Source organism: Geotrypetes seraphini, chromosome 1, assembly GCF_902459505.1.
Source record: "Geotrypetes seraphini chromosome 1, aGeoSer1.1, whole genome shotgun sequence".
Taxonomy (NCBI): Eukaryota; Metazoa; Chordata; class Amphibia; order Gymnophiona; family Dermophiidae; genus Geotrypetes; species Geotrypetes seraphini.
In genome coordinates, this window is record NC_047084.1 from 122,588,067 (window position 1) to 122,603,424 (window position 15,358).

General features: G+C 44.3%; 1 protein-coding gene across 1 annotated transcript in view; it reads right to left on the reverse strand.

Moving 5' to 3' along the window:
• Nucleotides 1–309: 309 nt before the first annotated feature.
• Nucleotides 310–15,358, reverse strand: part of LOC117366702 — a 114,445-nt gene continuing 99,396 nt past the window's right edge. The window contains exons 6-7 of the mRNA XM_033958432.1: nucleotides 13,531–13,733; nucleotides 310–617 (exon numbers count right to left, since the gene is read on the reverse strand). Of these exons, the coding sequence (XP_033814323.1) occupies nucleotides 13,572–13,733 (162 nt within the window). The 3' untranslated portion in view covers nucleotides 310–617; nucleotides 13,531–13,571. The remainder of the gene's footprint in view (nucleotides 618–13,530; nucleotides 13,734–15,358) is intronic.

The following is a 15,358-nucleotide window of genomic DNA, read 5'->3' on the forward strand; positions in this document are numbered from 1 at the left end:
GTGACATCTAATGGTTAGATATATTATGATACTTACCCCTTCTTCTAAGAAACCGTGCTAGCGGTTTATAGCACAGAGAGCCGCGCAGAATGGCCCGCGCTGCTCCCGACACTCAAAGGAACTCAATGAGCGTCGGCAGCAGTTTGGGCCGTTCAGCACGGCTCTCTACGCTAAAAAACGCTAGCGCAGTTTCATAGAAGGGGGTTAGTTTCATTTTATTACTCTTTCTAAACCCAATGAGATGTTTGAGAATTGCTCACTTGGTCTTTTATCTTTCTGTACTTCAATTATTTACTTTCCATAGTGTCATTTATTTATTCATACAATATTACATTACATTAGGAAGAGGAGCATTGATGATGCTGAATAATCTCAGAGATGGGTTAGTTTTATTTCTCTTGCATATGCACAGAGGAATATTTCCTAGAAGTCTCCATAATCTCAGGGACTTGTGGTGCCACTTTCTTCAGGTTCCTATCGCTCTCAGTAGAAAGAGTGACCATCGTTCCTCATCCAGGACATTCAGTTCAGGCTCCTCTAATACTAATAATAATCATTCAACCATTGCTCAGATATTCCTGTAGAATCCCAGCACTGTGAGTAGACAAATTCCAGACCTGCAAGAGATAAAGATCAATATAAGCAACACTGTCTTGAGCTGTAGCATGACAATCTGATTTTTTGGGGTGCAGCTCGTGTCTTTCTATTGGAGATACTGTGCTGCCCAAGAGGCCTTACAGTCTAAGAACTAGATGTACTAATTGTGTGCTAAATTGCAATAACATGTTGATAAAAGCACCCCATTATTTTCAGTGCATCATATTTGCATTGAACAATGGATGGAGAAGTGAGTTGCCCAAGATCACAAGACACATTGGTAGCAGAAGCAGGATGTAAGCCCCATTTCCCTGCTCCAACCACTAGACCACTCCTTGGTTTCTCTTCTGTTGCTATTATAGATAATCAACGTCAACCCAAAGAACATCCCTAGAGATACCTTGTCATTGTAAGTTTGTAATGTAGCCAATGTATGTTTTTATGATTTTGTACACCATGTAGAAGTCTGATTAGGCGACATAAGAAATTTTAAATAAACTTGAAGCATGGTGCAGTGCTAGTCATCTTGCCTTTGCTCTACTGCTGCTTTTGATGATAGGGAATTGAGGCCACTGTTGTGTAGTGCTTGGTCTTACAAGCACTTTAGAACTCAATTGAAAACTCATCTTTTTTCAAAATATTTAGTAAACTAATTTAAATCATCCTTAGGTTATACTATTTTTAATCTTTTGTTCACCGCATTGAACTTACGGTTATGTGGTTTATAAGCACAATGTTATGTTATGTTATGAATAATAGTACTGCCTGATTCACCGATTCAAATGTATAAAAAATGTATGTTTTGGCCAATGGGCGCACTACCTTGTTCAAGTCTTGTCAGAACCATCTGTAAGTAAAAGAAGTCTACAGCTGTGAAGAGCCATAACCTAGCTCAATCACCTATCAGAATACTACCAGATCCTGAAGATTATTTGGGTAATACGGTGTTCCAAGTCACCAAGGATGATGACAAACCAACCCTTTCAGTGGAGGATAGAGAGTTCCTGAAAATCATGGACAAGAAATTCTCTAGAGTCCAACAGTTGGGTAGCTCCTCTACTCTTTTGGAACTCAGAACATGAATGCCCAACAACAGGAAGCAAGCTCTATCTCATCTTACTCTACTGCAAAAGACCCTGTGAAAGAACCCAGCAACAAAACAGCACTTTATAACTTTCATGCAGAATAAGCTGGATAATGAGAAAGAGATAATGGTTACTGCGGATGGGCAGGCTAGATGGGCCATTTGGCCTTTATCTGCCATCATGTTTCTATGCAAAACCAGCTCCACCATTGAAAGATGACGAAGAAAGCTGATATTTACCTATTTTTGGCATGTACCATCCACAAAAGCTAGACCAGATCAGAACTGTGTTTGACTCCAGTACTTAATTCCAAGGAGTCTCCCTCAACAATATGCTGCTTTCTGGACCTGACACAATCAACAGATTATTAGGAGTCCCGATTCACTTCAGGAAAGAACCTGTTGCCATAACAGCAGACATCCAGCAAATGTTCTACTGCTTTCTGGTGCATCCAGACTACAGAAACTACATGGGATTCCTGTGGTATCATAACCATGACCTCAATCAGGAGATTGTGGAATTTATAATGAAAGTTCATGTCTTTGGCAATAGTCCATCACCTGCAGTGACATCATATGGGCTTAGAAGGACGGCTCAAGAAGGAGAGAAAGAGTATGGCATAGATGCCAAACACTTCATTGAAAAAGACTTTTATTTAGATGATGGCTTGAAATCCTTGCCTACAGCCAGAAAGGCAATTGATTTGCTAAAAAGAGCACAATGTTGGTACAAAGCAATCTCAGATTTCAGAAAATTGTTTCTAACAATCCAGAAGTAATGGCAGCATTTCCTGCATAAGATCATGCCAAGGACTTAAAAGATGCAGATCTTAGAGTAGACACCCACCACTTCAGGGAAGCCTTGGTCTGCATTGGGACCTAAAGAAAGACATATTCACATTTCAAGTATCTACCCAAGAAAAACCATACACACGCAGAGGTGTCTTATCGACAGTCAATAGTCTGTATGATTCACTGGGTTTTCTGGCTCCAGTAACCATTCAAGGGAGATCCCTACTAAGAAAGTTTTCTCAAAGTACTAGTGAGTGGGATGTTCCATTGCCACAAAAAATGCGACAAGAGTGGGAAAAATGGAAAGACTCTTGAACAACTAAATATTCCATGCATTTATGTTCCTGCAGCATTCAGTACTACCTGTCATAGAGAAATCGGCATCTTCTCAGATGCTTCTGAAAATGCCATAACAGTGACCTACTTAAAAGCTACAGATGCAGATGGAGTAACCGAAGTTGGATTCATCTTTGGTAAAGCCAACTTATCACCTCAACCTAATCATATCATTCCACGCTTGGAACTACGTATGTGAAGCAGTACTTGCTGTAGAAATAGCAGAAATGATACTCAAAGAACTTGGGTGCGGTCATCTTTTACATGGACAGCAGAATTGTCCTATGATATATCTACAACCTAACCAGGAGATTTTATGTGCACCCATCAGTAACAGAGTTGAACATATAAGAAAGTCAACACAACCAGAGCAGTCATTATGTGCCAACTAATCAGAATCTAGCAGAATCTGTGCCAGCATCAGGACCAGAATTTATCTTAAAACCTGGTCATACATTTTCAGTTATGGAAAACTCTTTTGAGCTCATAGCCCCTGACTCTGACACAGAGAACAGTCCAGAGTTGAACAGTCTGTCACCAACATTGTGTCTTCCACTCATCAACTAGCTGATGAAGGCCAAGACACTCATCGTCCAAGTATGGCCAGAGAGGCAGAGCTTCATATCAACAGAAGCAACTTGGCACCACCTGGGAACCTGGACATCAGACTTCCACATAAGTCAATACAGTCCAAGTTATCATTCTACATCATGAAAAAAACACGATGATGAGGATGTCATGGATCGTTGTCCACTTCTGAGACTCTCTCTTCTCTCTCTTTCATGTTGTTATTTTGTCTGTGTTGTCAGTGTCTCTTTTCAGCTCCTGTGAGACTGCCAGAGAGAATTCAACTGTGCATCAGAGTCATCAAGACAAGCTGGAAGGCATCAAGTCTCCAAGTTCCGTCCACTTATGGAATTTGAATGGACTATGTGGTAATAGTAAGTTTAGTAGTAATGGGTATCTACAGATACCAGATAGGGAGTGTACTTACCTCACATTCATGAGAGCAGAGTGCTGAAGATATATAAACAGTGTGCCCTTCTGTGGGTTAAGTAAGCTGGAACTCTCCTGCTCCCAGTGTACATTGCTGCAGCTCAGTGGGCTGAAGCTCCCCTGATCTCAGTATGCATTGCTGCAGCTAAGTGGGATGAAGCTTCTCTTCTCCTGCTTCTTTTTATGTGTGTGTAGAAAAGCAGACTCCATTGTTAGCTAGCATGTAGCTCCATTGTTTGCTAAGCATGTGGCTTAGAAAGCATTGTTGTTCTATCAGGTTTTATCTTTGTTTCTGCTAATCTAATTACAGCTTAGTGGGATAAATTGGAGTACAGTATTACCCAGAACAGAGAGTCTGCGCTAAACACTCTTGGCTTTCCCTATATCTAGGATGTTCCAGTAGAAGTTTGGATTCTGTGAGAGAAGAAATCCTTGAGGTCATCAGAACTGTGAATTTATTTACAGTATTTCTTTGTTTTAAAGTTTTATTAAAGAAAGCTTGTTTAAGGTATCACAGAGTCCAGACTGGTAATATTATAGGCTACAGGTTCAATTAATTTATCTGGCTGAGATCTCCTGGGAAAGGCCTCGGAACACAGGGAAAAATTAATGTCTCACAGCTGAATCCCTCACACCCGTGGGTGACATTTACAGGACAAATGAAAGGATTCAAGGCTTACAGATTTTATTTAAGGATCACGTTTGAGAGATTGTCGAGTGCCATTTTTTTTTTACAATCATGAAAAAAAATCTAAACAGTAGATTACAAACCTGGAGGCGGGAACAAAATGTGAGGTTATTAAATTTGCGGATGACACTAAACTATAAGGCAGGGTCAAAACCATGGAGGACTGCGAAGACCTCCAAAAAGATCTGACAACGCTGGAAGAGTGGGCCAAAAATGGCAAATGAGCTTCAACATAGGGAAATGCAAGGTCATGCATGTTGGGAAAAAGAACCCGATGTTCACTTACAAGATGGGGGGGATCACCGCTAGGGGTGAGCAACCTTGAAAGAGACCTGGGAGTGATGGTGGACACAACATTGAAGGCGTCGGCGCAGTGTGCCACAGCCTCAAGGAAAGCGAACAGAATGTTGGGTATCATTAAGAAAGGTATCATGACCAGGACGAAGGAAGTCATCCTGCCACTGTATCGTGCAATGGTGCGCCCACACCTAGAGTACTGTGTCCAGTACTGGTCGCCGTACCTCAAGAAGGACATGGCGGTACTTGAGAGAGTCCAGAGAAGAGCAACTAAGCTAATAAAGGGTATGGGGGACCTCTCATATACTGACAGACTGAAAAAGCTGGGGCTTTTCTCGCTGGAAAAGCGACAACTTAGAGGAGACATGATAGAAACCTTCAAGATCATGAAGGGCATAGAAAAAGTGGACAGGGACAGATTTTTCAAACTATGGGGAACCACAAGTACAAGGGGGCACTCAGAGAAATTGAGAGGGGAAAGGTTTAGAACAAATGCCAGGAAGTTCTTTTTCACCCAGAGGGTGGTGGATACATGGAACACGCTACCGGAGGATGTGATAAGCAGAAGCACGCTACAGGGCTTCAAAGAAGGTCTGGACAGGTACCTGGAGGACAAAGGGATTGAGGGGTACAGATAAGAGTAGAGGTAAGGTTATAGGGATAGGATTAGAGGTAAATTGTAAAATTAATCAGAGACCACTGTTCAGGCAGTGGGCCTGATGGGCCGCCGCGAGAGCGGACCGCTGGGCGAGATGGACCTCTGGTCTGCCTCAGCGGAGGCAACTTCTTATGTTCTTATGATTAATTCTTAGCTTCAGAATTAGTGCAATCTTCCCAGCTATTCCCATATAGAGCAAAAGCCTATTTGAGCAAGAAGAAGATGTTCTTTTTTTTTTTTCTTTTTTTTTTTAATCTTTATTTTCATTTTATAGTATTGACACAATATTAGTCAAAACAAGAAAATAATACAAGTCAGTTCAAAGATTAAAATGAGACAATAGGTAATAATAAACACTTACAATTGAAATAAAGGAATCAAGGCAAAATTTTTCCCCCTTTCTCATAAGGCATAACATTAAACACAAAATAAATTTTTACTGGTTTGTATCGTTAGACCTCAATCCATGGGGGAGAAAGCTTTAAAAATGCTGAAATCTTAATCTTTAATCAAATAATACAAAGAAAAATAAAAATGGTAGCGGGAGAGAACGTATCCAAAAACCTTATACTTGAGCAGGTTGAGACTGAACTTCTCTCAGGAGTTTTAAGTTTGCTCTTTAGCAGAAATAAATTTTGTCAACTGCTGAGGTTCAAAGAAAATAAATCTGTTCCCTTGATAGGTCATTACACATTTACAGGGGAATCTGAGTTCAAACGTCGCACCTAACTGCAGAACCCTTGGTCTCACAATAAGAAATTGTTTTCTTCTCTTTTGGGTCATTCGTGACACGTCTGGATACATTCTCACTATTTTAGTAATAAATGGAACATCTTTAAACTTGAAAAACAATTTAAGCATCCATTCCCTGTCAGCATCTATAGCAAATTGTACAAATAGCGTAGCAGTTGCCGGTATCTCTTCACCTGACCTCTCCAGGAAATTTGTCAAATCCAAACTATCAGCAGATAAATTCTGCTGGTTTGGTTTTTGAACAGATGCTCTGGTTGGTAAATAATATATTTTAGTGAGAGGCGGATAGGAGGTTTCGGGAACTTTCAAAACTTCTTTCAAGTACTTTTTAAATGTATCCTGCGCTGAAATAAGTGGTAATTTTGGAAAGTTGATAATCCGAAGATTACTTCTTCTAGTCATATTTTCCAACATTTCCACCTTAAAATTAAGGTTTCCACTGTCTTTTACCCAGACCGAAGCCTGGGACTCCACTGTTTTTATTCTAGTTTCATGTCCATCCACTTTATTTTCAACGCTGGATATCCTATTTTTCATTTCCAAATTTTCGGACACAACAGAGGTATAACGTGTGGTAAGTTGCTGCATTTGAGTTCCCAAAGAGATTTGCAAACTAGATATTGCTTCCCAAATTGTCTCCAAATTGAAAACCTTGGGCCTCTGCATTGGTGTCAGTTCAGCCCCCAGAACCTCTGGTAAAAAAGTACCTGGAACGTCAGCAGGCGATGAAGTTAGTGTCAGGAAATCCTGAGGAAGTTTCTGTCCCAGCTCCTCCGAATGCACAGATAGTAGTTTTGGCTTCACTCCTCCTCCTACTGAGCCGACTTCCGAACTCAGCATATCTGGAGAGCAAACACCCTGGTGCATTCCCTCCACCGTCGACTGGCCAAACGCCCCCGAGCAACTCGGAGGACTTGGAGGACTTTGATCTTCCGTCGATCGGACAAACACCCCCGGGCGACTCGGAGGACTCCGCTCTTCCGGGGTCAGAGATGTTGCCTCGAGGGAGAGCTGCAACGCTTCAGCCAGCGTGTCTCTCCCAGCCGAGAAAGCCTCCGGCTGTGTTGGCGTCCCTCGCTGAAGGAAGGCGTCCATCGGGCCCGTTGCTGCTGGTAAGGATTCGTCGGGGAAAATCCGAAGCTTGGATTTTCGTTTCACCATTTCTCCACTTTAGCAAAAAAAAAAAGAGCAGTCAGGTAACATCCGTGGCGTCTAGCTCCAGACTCCCGCGGCCATCTTCCTTAGGCCACTCCCCTACGTGCATGCTGGGAAAGAAGATGTTCAATTCAACCATTCTGGTCTAGTGTGTCAGTACTGTGGAACTGAAAAAATTCCATCTTAGAAATATACTTATTAATGTATCATTGGTATTGAGCTAAGATTCTTCTGGAACTTGTAAGCTCACTATTTATGACCCCTCTGCTAAATGTGAGAGAATCCTACAGGGAAGGAAAAACATTATAAGTCACTTGTATCTTGAGTAGTGTCCAATATATAGCTCTAATAAGTAATGGATAATCCAAGTTTCCAAATAGGAACATATAATAGACAGACTTTAAACTTCATAAAACTGGACGGTAGGGTAAAAGGGAAGAACTACAACTTTTTTAAAGAAAAGAACGAGTAGTGGGAAAAACATTAGGGATGGGGTCGCTGGTAACCAAAGGTTGATTCTTAGTGTTTGTTAACAATGTAATGTTGGAAGATGTATATCTAAGGTTTAAATTCATTTCCAAAGGCGTCATTGAAAAGGAAGTTCATAGAACTCTTAAATTTCTCTAATACTCTTAGATGGTTAGGTACGAGATTCCATTGTTGGGGGGTTGTGTTTCGCTTTGTATTTATGGCCTTCAAAGAGGGGATTGTAAGAAGATGCTGATTAGTGGATCTAAGAGTATGGGGAATAAGAAGACTGTCCAAAAATGCTGGTAAATTTGACTGTTTGATATTAAATGTTTAAAAAGCTAATTTTTAGGATATTCTGTGTTCTATAATCAGATGGTCAAGGGGTAAAGGAGTCTATGTATGAAGTCATTAGTAAACTAACCTATGCTCTTGTAATAATGAATCTATTTTTGTGCATTCTTGTGATCTCTTTGTGCTCAAGATTCCCAATTCCCTATATAAGGAGCTGGCTTCTGACCAGAATTTAGAACAGGGGTGCCCAATACGTCGATCTCGATCGACCGGTAGCTCAGGAAGGCACCGTGAGTCGATCGCGGAGCCCATCCCGAGCTCCGTGATAGGCTCGTGTTGCCGTCCTGATCTACCGGGCCGATCAGCCTTCCTCTCCAGTGTTCTCCCTAGGGCCTTTTAGCTGGGCGGTCCTCCCAGCTGTCATCTGTTGCTGCCACCGCTGCTGAACATTAAAAAAAACCCCAAAAAAAAACCCCAGCTTGGAGATTTCAGCCCGTAGCGAACTTATGCTCCGGGGCTCTAACGTGTGCATGCCAGCTTCCCTTCTCTTCCCTCCGAAACCAGAAGTTATGTCCAGGAGGGGGGGAGGGAGAAGGGAAGCCGGCACGCACATGTTGAGAGCCCTGAAGCAAGCATTCGCTACGGGCTAAGGCGGGAGACAGGTTAGTGAAGCATTTGCTCTTCTTGCTGCTGGGTCCTGCCTACTTTCTGTTTCCGTGAAGGCAGGACCCGGCAGCATTTCCCCCAATAGGTCGATCGCGATCTTGGGCCGGTCAGCCTTCCTCTCCCCGACGGCAGAATTGACGTCGGGGAGAGGAATGCTGGTCGGCCGAAGCAGGGAGAGCTTGGGGTGGCGTCGGCTTTCGGACCTGTTATTGGTGGCGGTTTGGGTCATGGTCCCCAATGGCAGTGGCAGTGGCATGGGGGAGGGCAGGGAGAAAGAAAGAAAAAGGGCAGGCAGGGAGACAGAAGGAAAGAAGAGAAACAGAAAAAAAAGAAAGGGAGGCAGAGAGAAAGAAAGGGCAGTGAGAGAGGAAGGAAAAGTTGGGGGAGAGAATGAGGTCTGGAGGAGAGGAAGCATACAGGCTAAAAGAAGGGAAGAAAGATTGGATGCACAGTCAGAAGAAGAAAGTGCAACCAGAGACTCATGAAATCACCAGACAAGGTAGGAAAAATGATTTTATTTTAAATTTAGTGATCAAAATGTGTCTGAATTTATATCTGCTGTCTATATTTTACACTAAGGTCCCCTTTTACTAAACCGCAATAGAGGTTTTTAGCGCAGGGAGCCTATGGGCGTCAAGAGCAGCGCTGGGCATTCAGCGCAGCTCCCTGCGCTAAAAACTGCTATCGTGGTTTAGTAAAAAGGGAGGGGGGTATATTTGTCTATTTTTGTATGGTTGTTACTGAGGTGATAGTGCATAGAGTCATCTGCTTTGACCTCTTTGAAAAACCCTGGAATAGGAATGATAATTAACGTTTTCTATGCGTACAGTGTGCTTTGTGCTTTTTTAAAATTTTATTGTTGGTAGATCATTTTGACTTGGTCATTTTAAAAGTAGCTCGCAAGCCCAAAAAGTGTGGGCACCCCTGATTTAGAACATATCTTATCAGCATTTAAGACTTGTATGTCCTTATACGTCGATATACAGTACTCCCCCGATATTCGCAGGGGTTCTGTTCCAGGCAGTGGCGTACCTAGGGTATGTGGCACCCGGGGCCCATCATTTTTTGACACCCCCCCATGTAAAAAAATATTTTTTGTAATGACCATGAAACGGAATAAATGGTCAGAATAGAAACAGGCAGTGAAAATTTTCTTATATTCCAAACATAACATAACATAAATTATGTCTGAATTGTCATGACATCAGAAGTACATATGGAGTAGTTGCAGGTGATGCTTGGGACAGTTCTGATTGTGTTAGTTCGGTTTTATGTGTTTTTTGAATAGAAGGGTTTTTATTTCTTTTTGAAGGTTTTGCAGTATGTGGTCGATGTCAATTGGTTGTAGAGTTGGGGGTCGAGTGTTGCAGCTCGAATGGCTAGGAGGTTGTCGAACAGATTTTTTCTTTTGACGTTTTTGGTTGGAGGGTGTGTGAATGGTGCGTGAGTTCTCCTATGTCTGTTTGAAGTGGATTGAATTATTTAGCTGAAGAAATTAGTTACCCCCTCATCCCACACACATTAATTCTCTTCCATTTTTGTTCCCATTATAAAAAACACTGATAAGTTCCCAGAAAAAAAATACATTAAAATAAGAAGTGAAAACAAAGGCCCCTACAGATGAGAACATAACATAAGAATAGCCTAACTGGGTCAGACCAATGGTCCATCATGCCCAGTAGCCCATTCTCATGGTAGCCAATCCAGGACACTAATACCTGGTCAAAACCCAAAGAGTAGCAACATTCCATGCTACCGATCCAGGGCAAGCAGACACTTCCCCCATGTCTTAATAACAGATTATGGACTTTTCCTCCAGGAATTTGTCCAAATCTTTCTTAAAACCAGCTACACTATCTGCTTTTACCATAACTTCTGGCCACTTAATTTTTAAGTTTAGATCTTTCCTTTCAAACAGAGACCTTGCTAGATGTCAAATACAGCACAAGGTAACTTCACATGGTCTTAGCTGTGCAGGAAATGTGAATCTCCACATACACCCACCATATAGTGCAAAAATGTGCAAAGGTCTGTTTTTTTCTTTCGATCACTGCATAGCCTAATGCCACACAAGCAGCCCTGTTACAAACATATTCTGTAGGTCAATGCTAAGGATAACAAAGTTTCCTTCCTTGGACCAGAAGGAGATACTGATAAACCACTGGAAGAGATCCCAACACAACACCCAAAGACCCACTCAGTGTGTGAACCAATTGAGTGGAGTGGACTAACTGGGGGGTGGAAATGGGCCCGGAGTTTGCTCAGCAGAATTTCCCAGACCACCTCTTCCTCTCAACACATTGACACGCTGCCACCACCACCACTAGAAACACCTCACTGGGTAGGCCAGCTATGCTATAAACTTTATAAAACACATTATTATATTTTCTTATAAAGCACATATTTTAACTGAACTCTCTGACATCCTCAGCTTTTCCATTCATAAAAATAGAAGGAAGAAAAGTTCCCATTTCCTGCTGTTTCATGTCCCCGGCCTATACAATATTTTTTTTCTGCAGACCCTTCAAAAGTCTGACCAAATCCTCATTTTACTTGCATTATAAAGTACTAAGGATGCAATCTCTACCCAATCCCAGGTCCTAAAGTCTAAGACAGTAGCACAAACTAATGCTGCCAGATTCAGGAAAAAAAATTTCGATTCGATTCAGCCTATTGAATTGGTTTTTCAATTTGATTTTCCTGCCCAGTTGGGTGATTTTTTTCAAAACTCCTGGTGGGTTTTATAGCTTTTTCACCCCCTTTGGCTTCTCCTAACCACACTGGCGCTGTGGTGTAAATAAAATAAAGAAACAAAAAGGACTTTTCCTCTCTCTGTTAAATCCTAGCTCAAGTTTGCAGTCCAACACCAGCTCTGTCAGGATACACATTTCAAATCTGACATATTATAATCACAAAACAGAAAATAAAATTAATTTTTCTACCTTTTGTTGTCTGGTTATATTTCAAATCTTGTTGGTCCAAGGCTCTGGTTTTCTTCTGATAACTTGCTTGCCAGGGTCTCCTTCTTTCTTCTTTCTGCATGCTAACCATCCATCTGCCAACTCTGTCCTCCCTTTCCATTTCCCTTCCCTCCCCAGGAAGTCTGGTATCTTTCCTTTTTTTCATCTCCCTCCACAGATCCACCTTTTCTTAACTACCCTTTCATCCGGCATCTCTCCCTCCTTCCCCACCACCCCAGAGTCCACCATCTCTCCCTTTCTTTTCCCAATTACCCTCCTATCCAGTATCTCTATCCCTCCTCCACACCATCCCTTGTGTCCAATTTCTCTCCCTTTCAGTTCCTTCCCTCCCTAAATCTCATGGTCCATCATTTCTCTCCCTCTCCTCTATTTTCAGACCCATTATTTCTTCATCCCCCCAAAGTTTGGCATATGCACGTCTCTTTGAATACCCCCTTCCCTCCGTGTACTTCTAAACCAGGGTCCCCCCCAAAGGCCTGTCCCCCCTTAAAGGTCTGACTGTCCCCCTTTGAAGGCCTGCACCCCCCTTGAAGGCCTGTCCCACCCCCTTGTAGGCCTGTCCCCCCCTTGAAGGCCTGTCCCTCCCCCTTGTAGGCCTGTCCCCCCACCTTGAAGACCTGCCTGCCTGTCCCCCCCTTGAAGGCCTGTCCCCCCCTTGAAGGCCTGTCCCCCCCTTGAAGGTCTGCACCCCCCCAAAGGCCTGCACCCCCCTGAAGGCCTGTCCCCCCCTTGAAGGCCTGTCCCACCCCCTTGTAGGCCTGTCCCCCCCCCTTGTAGGCCTGTCCCCCCCTTGAAGGCCTGCCTGCCTGTCCCCCCCCTGAAGTCCTGCACCCCCCCTGAAGTCCTGCACCCCCCCTGAAGGCCTGTCCCACCCCCTTGTAGGCCTGCCCACCCCCTTGTAGACCTGTCCCCCCTTGTAGACCTGTCCCCCCTTGAAGGCCTGCCTGACCCTCCCCCTTGAAGGTCTGCACCCCCCCCCCGAAGGCTTGTCCCCCCCCTTGAAGGACTGCCTGCCTGTCACCCCCCGTCCCCCTTGAATGCCTGCCTGCCTGCCCACCCGCCCCACCCTGAAGGACCGCTCGCCCCCCTGGCCTCCCCGCACCACCTATGAAGCAGCACTACCTATGCTCCCGGCCTTGCCGTTCAGTCCCCACCACCCCCGAAGGACCGCTCGCCCCACTGACCTTCGTGCACCACCTAAGAAGCAGCCACAGCAGGATCGCGACGTCAGCTATCCCTGCGCTGCTTAGGCGCTGCTTCCTGCTCCGCGTTCCCGCCCCTCTTCTGACGTCAGAGGAGGGGCGGGACCGCGGCGCAGGAAGCAGCGCTCAAGCAGCTCAGGGATAGCTGACCTCGCGATCCTGCTGCTTGCTGCTTCACAGGTGGTGCAGGAAGGTCAGTGGGGCGAGCGGTCCTTCGGGGGTGTGGGGGGACTGAACGGCAAGGCCGGGAGCACCCCTTCAGGGCTGGCACCCGGGGTGGACTGCCCCTCCCGCCCCCCCCTTGGTACGCCACTGGTTCCAGGAACCCCCGCGAATGTTGAAAAACCACAAATACGGTTTTTAGCAAGGGAGACAGGAGAGGGCAGCCGGAGCACTGGCAAGTGAAGGAAATCACTTGCGGTATGCTCCGACTGCCTCTTTCTGCACTAAAGTCGGGCCTCACCAATCAGGAGCTGCGTGTCAAAGCCATTAATTATTTCCACAGTATCACTTCCAGATCAGCAGGACTCAGTTTCTCCAGCTATTCATGGATGTTAACTTACAATTAGGCTGGGAAGGTCTGTAGAGCTGGATCTGGGCATCACTAGGGTGGGGACTTAGTCTGTCCTCCTGCAGGCTGGCTCTGACTCGGTTTGGTTGTCAGCGCTGTCCCTTGCATGGTATATTTTCCTGGTGTGCTATAGGCTTCCTCATAATCCATCTGCTTCTTAATAAGGGTCTGGTACTGGGTCGTGTTCTGTGATATCTGTAAAGAGAAGAGAAAAAGCTGACACACGCTCTATAACACCACTGCTCAAATCCAGTCTGTGAAACTCGACCTTCCAGATCAGGTTTTCAGGGTACCAATAAGGAACAGATATACCTGCGTGCTTTAACATAAGACAGAGGAGTCACCATACTGGGCCAGACCAAGGGCCCTTCTAGCTCAGTATCGTGTTTCTAAAAAGTACCTTTTGCCGTCTCAGAAACTACTTAACTTGAGAGATAAGCAATGGGGTTAACATTTACCTTGATTTTTCCTCCAAAACATTTTCAAACCCACTATAATGCTTTTAACTCTTGCTCCAGAGCTTAACTACAAATGACGTGAAGAAATATTTCCACCTGTTTGTTTCAAATGTGCTCCTATGTAAGACTGTCCTCTAGACTAGTGTTCTTCAACCTTTTTACACCTATGGACCGGCAGAAATAAAAGAATTATTCTGTGGACCGGCAGTTGAAGAATACTGGGCTAAGTTGTAGGCCAGACCCCACCCATCTCTACCCAATCTCTACCGCAGACCCCGCCCCCATAATAGTACTAATTGTACTTTGCACGTCCCGTGCCTCATCTGGAAGCCTTCCCTCTGATGTTGCAACATCAGAGAGAAGGCTTCCAGGTTCAGGCGCAGGATGCCCGTAGCTTTGTGCACTGAATCAGTTAGGAAGAGGGAGCTGGCTTGAAGATAACGCTGCATTGATCGCACCATGGACCGGCGGTTGAAGAACATTGTTTTGGGCCTGATGCACGTGCTGGCCCTGTGGACCGGCAGGAAATTTCTGTGGACCGGCACTGGTCCATGGACCGGTGGTTGAAGAACACTGCTCTGGACCAGTGTTCTTCAACCTTTTTACACCTATGGACCGGCAGAAATAAAAGCATTATTTTGTGGACCGGCACCGGTCTGCGGACAGGCGGTTGAAGAACACTGGGCTAAGTCATGGGCCAGATCCCGCCCATATCCGTCCAATCTCCGCCACAGACCCCGCTCCCATAATAGTACTAATTGAAACACTATTTTTTCCATATATATACAAACAAATATAATTGTACTAGCTGATGCCCCGGCGTTGCACGGGTATTTAATTATAGCAATAACACTGTAAATGGATTCAAATAAAGATACTTTATAGTGGTGAATGAAATTATTTTTTTACAGCTTAATAAAAAGTACAATATTCAAATTATAATGTGAAATATTTGACAAAATGAATACAATACAACTAACGCAAAACGTGATTATAAACAACATTTTTAGTTTCGCCTCCTGGAGCAAGAACATATAAATTCTTGGGTGAACCCACCCTTGAGCAAGCAACATAGAGTTGTGGGCTGCGAGACCCCCAGAACATATCACCCCAGGTAGTGAGGGATCTGCATACCAAGTTTCGTTCAAATCGGGCAAGCCGTTTTTGCGTTGGCAGCTCTTTACATTTTTTCCATTGACATGAATGGGTGAAATCTGATTATCTGTTTGTAGCTCCGCCCACGTGTGCAGGTGGGCCGCGAGACCCCCAGAACATATCATCCCGGGTAGTGAGGGATCTGCATACCAAGTTTCGTTCAAATCGGTCAAGCCGTTTTTGCGTGATCGCGGCACATACATACAT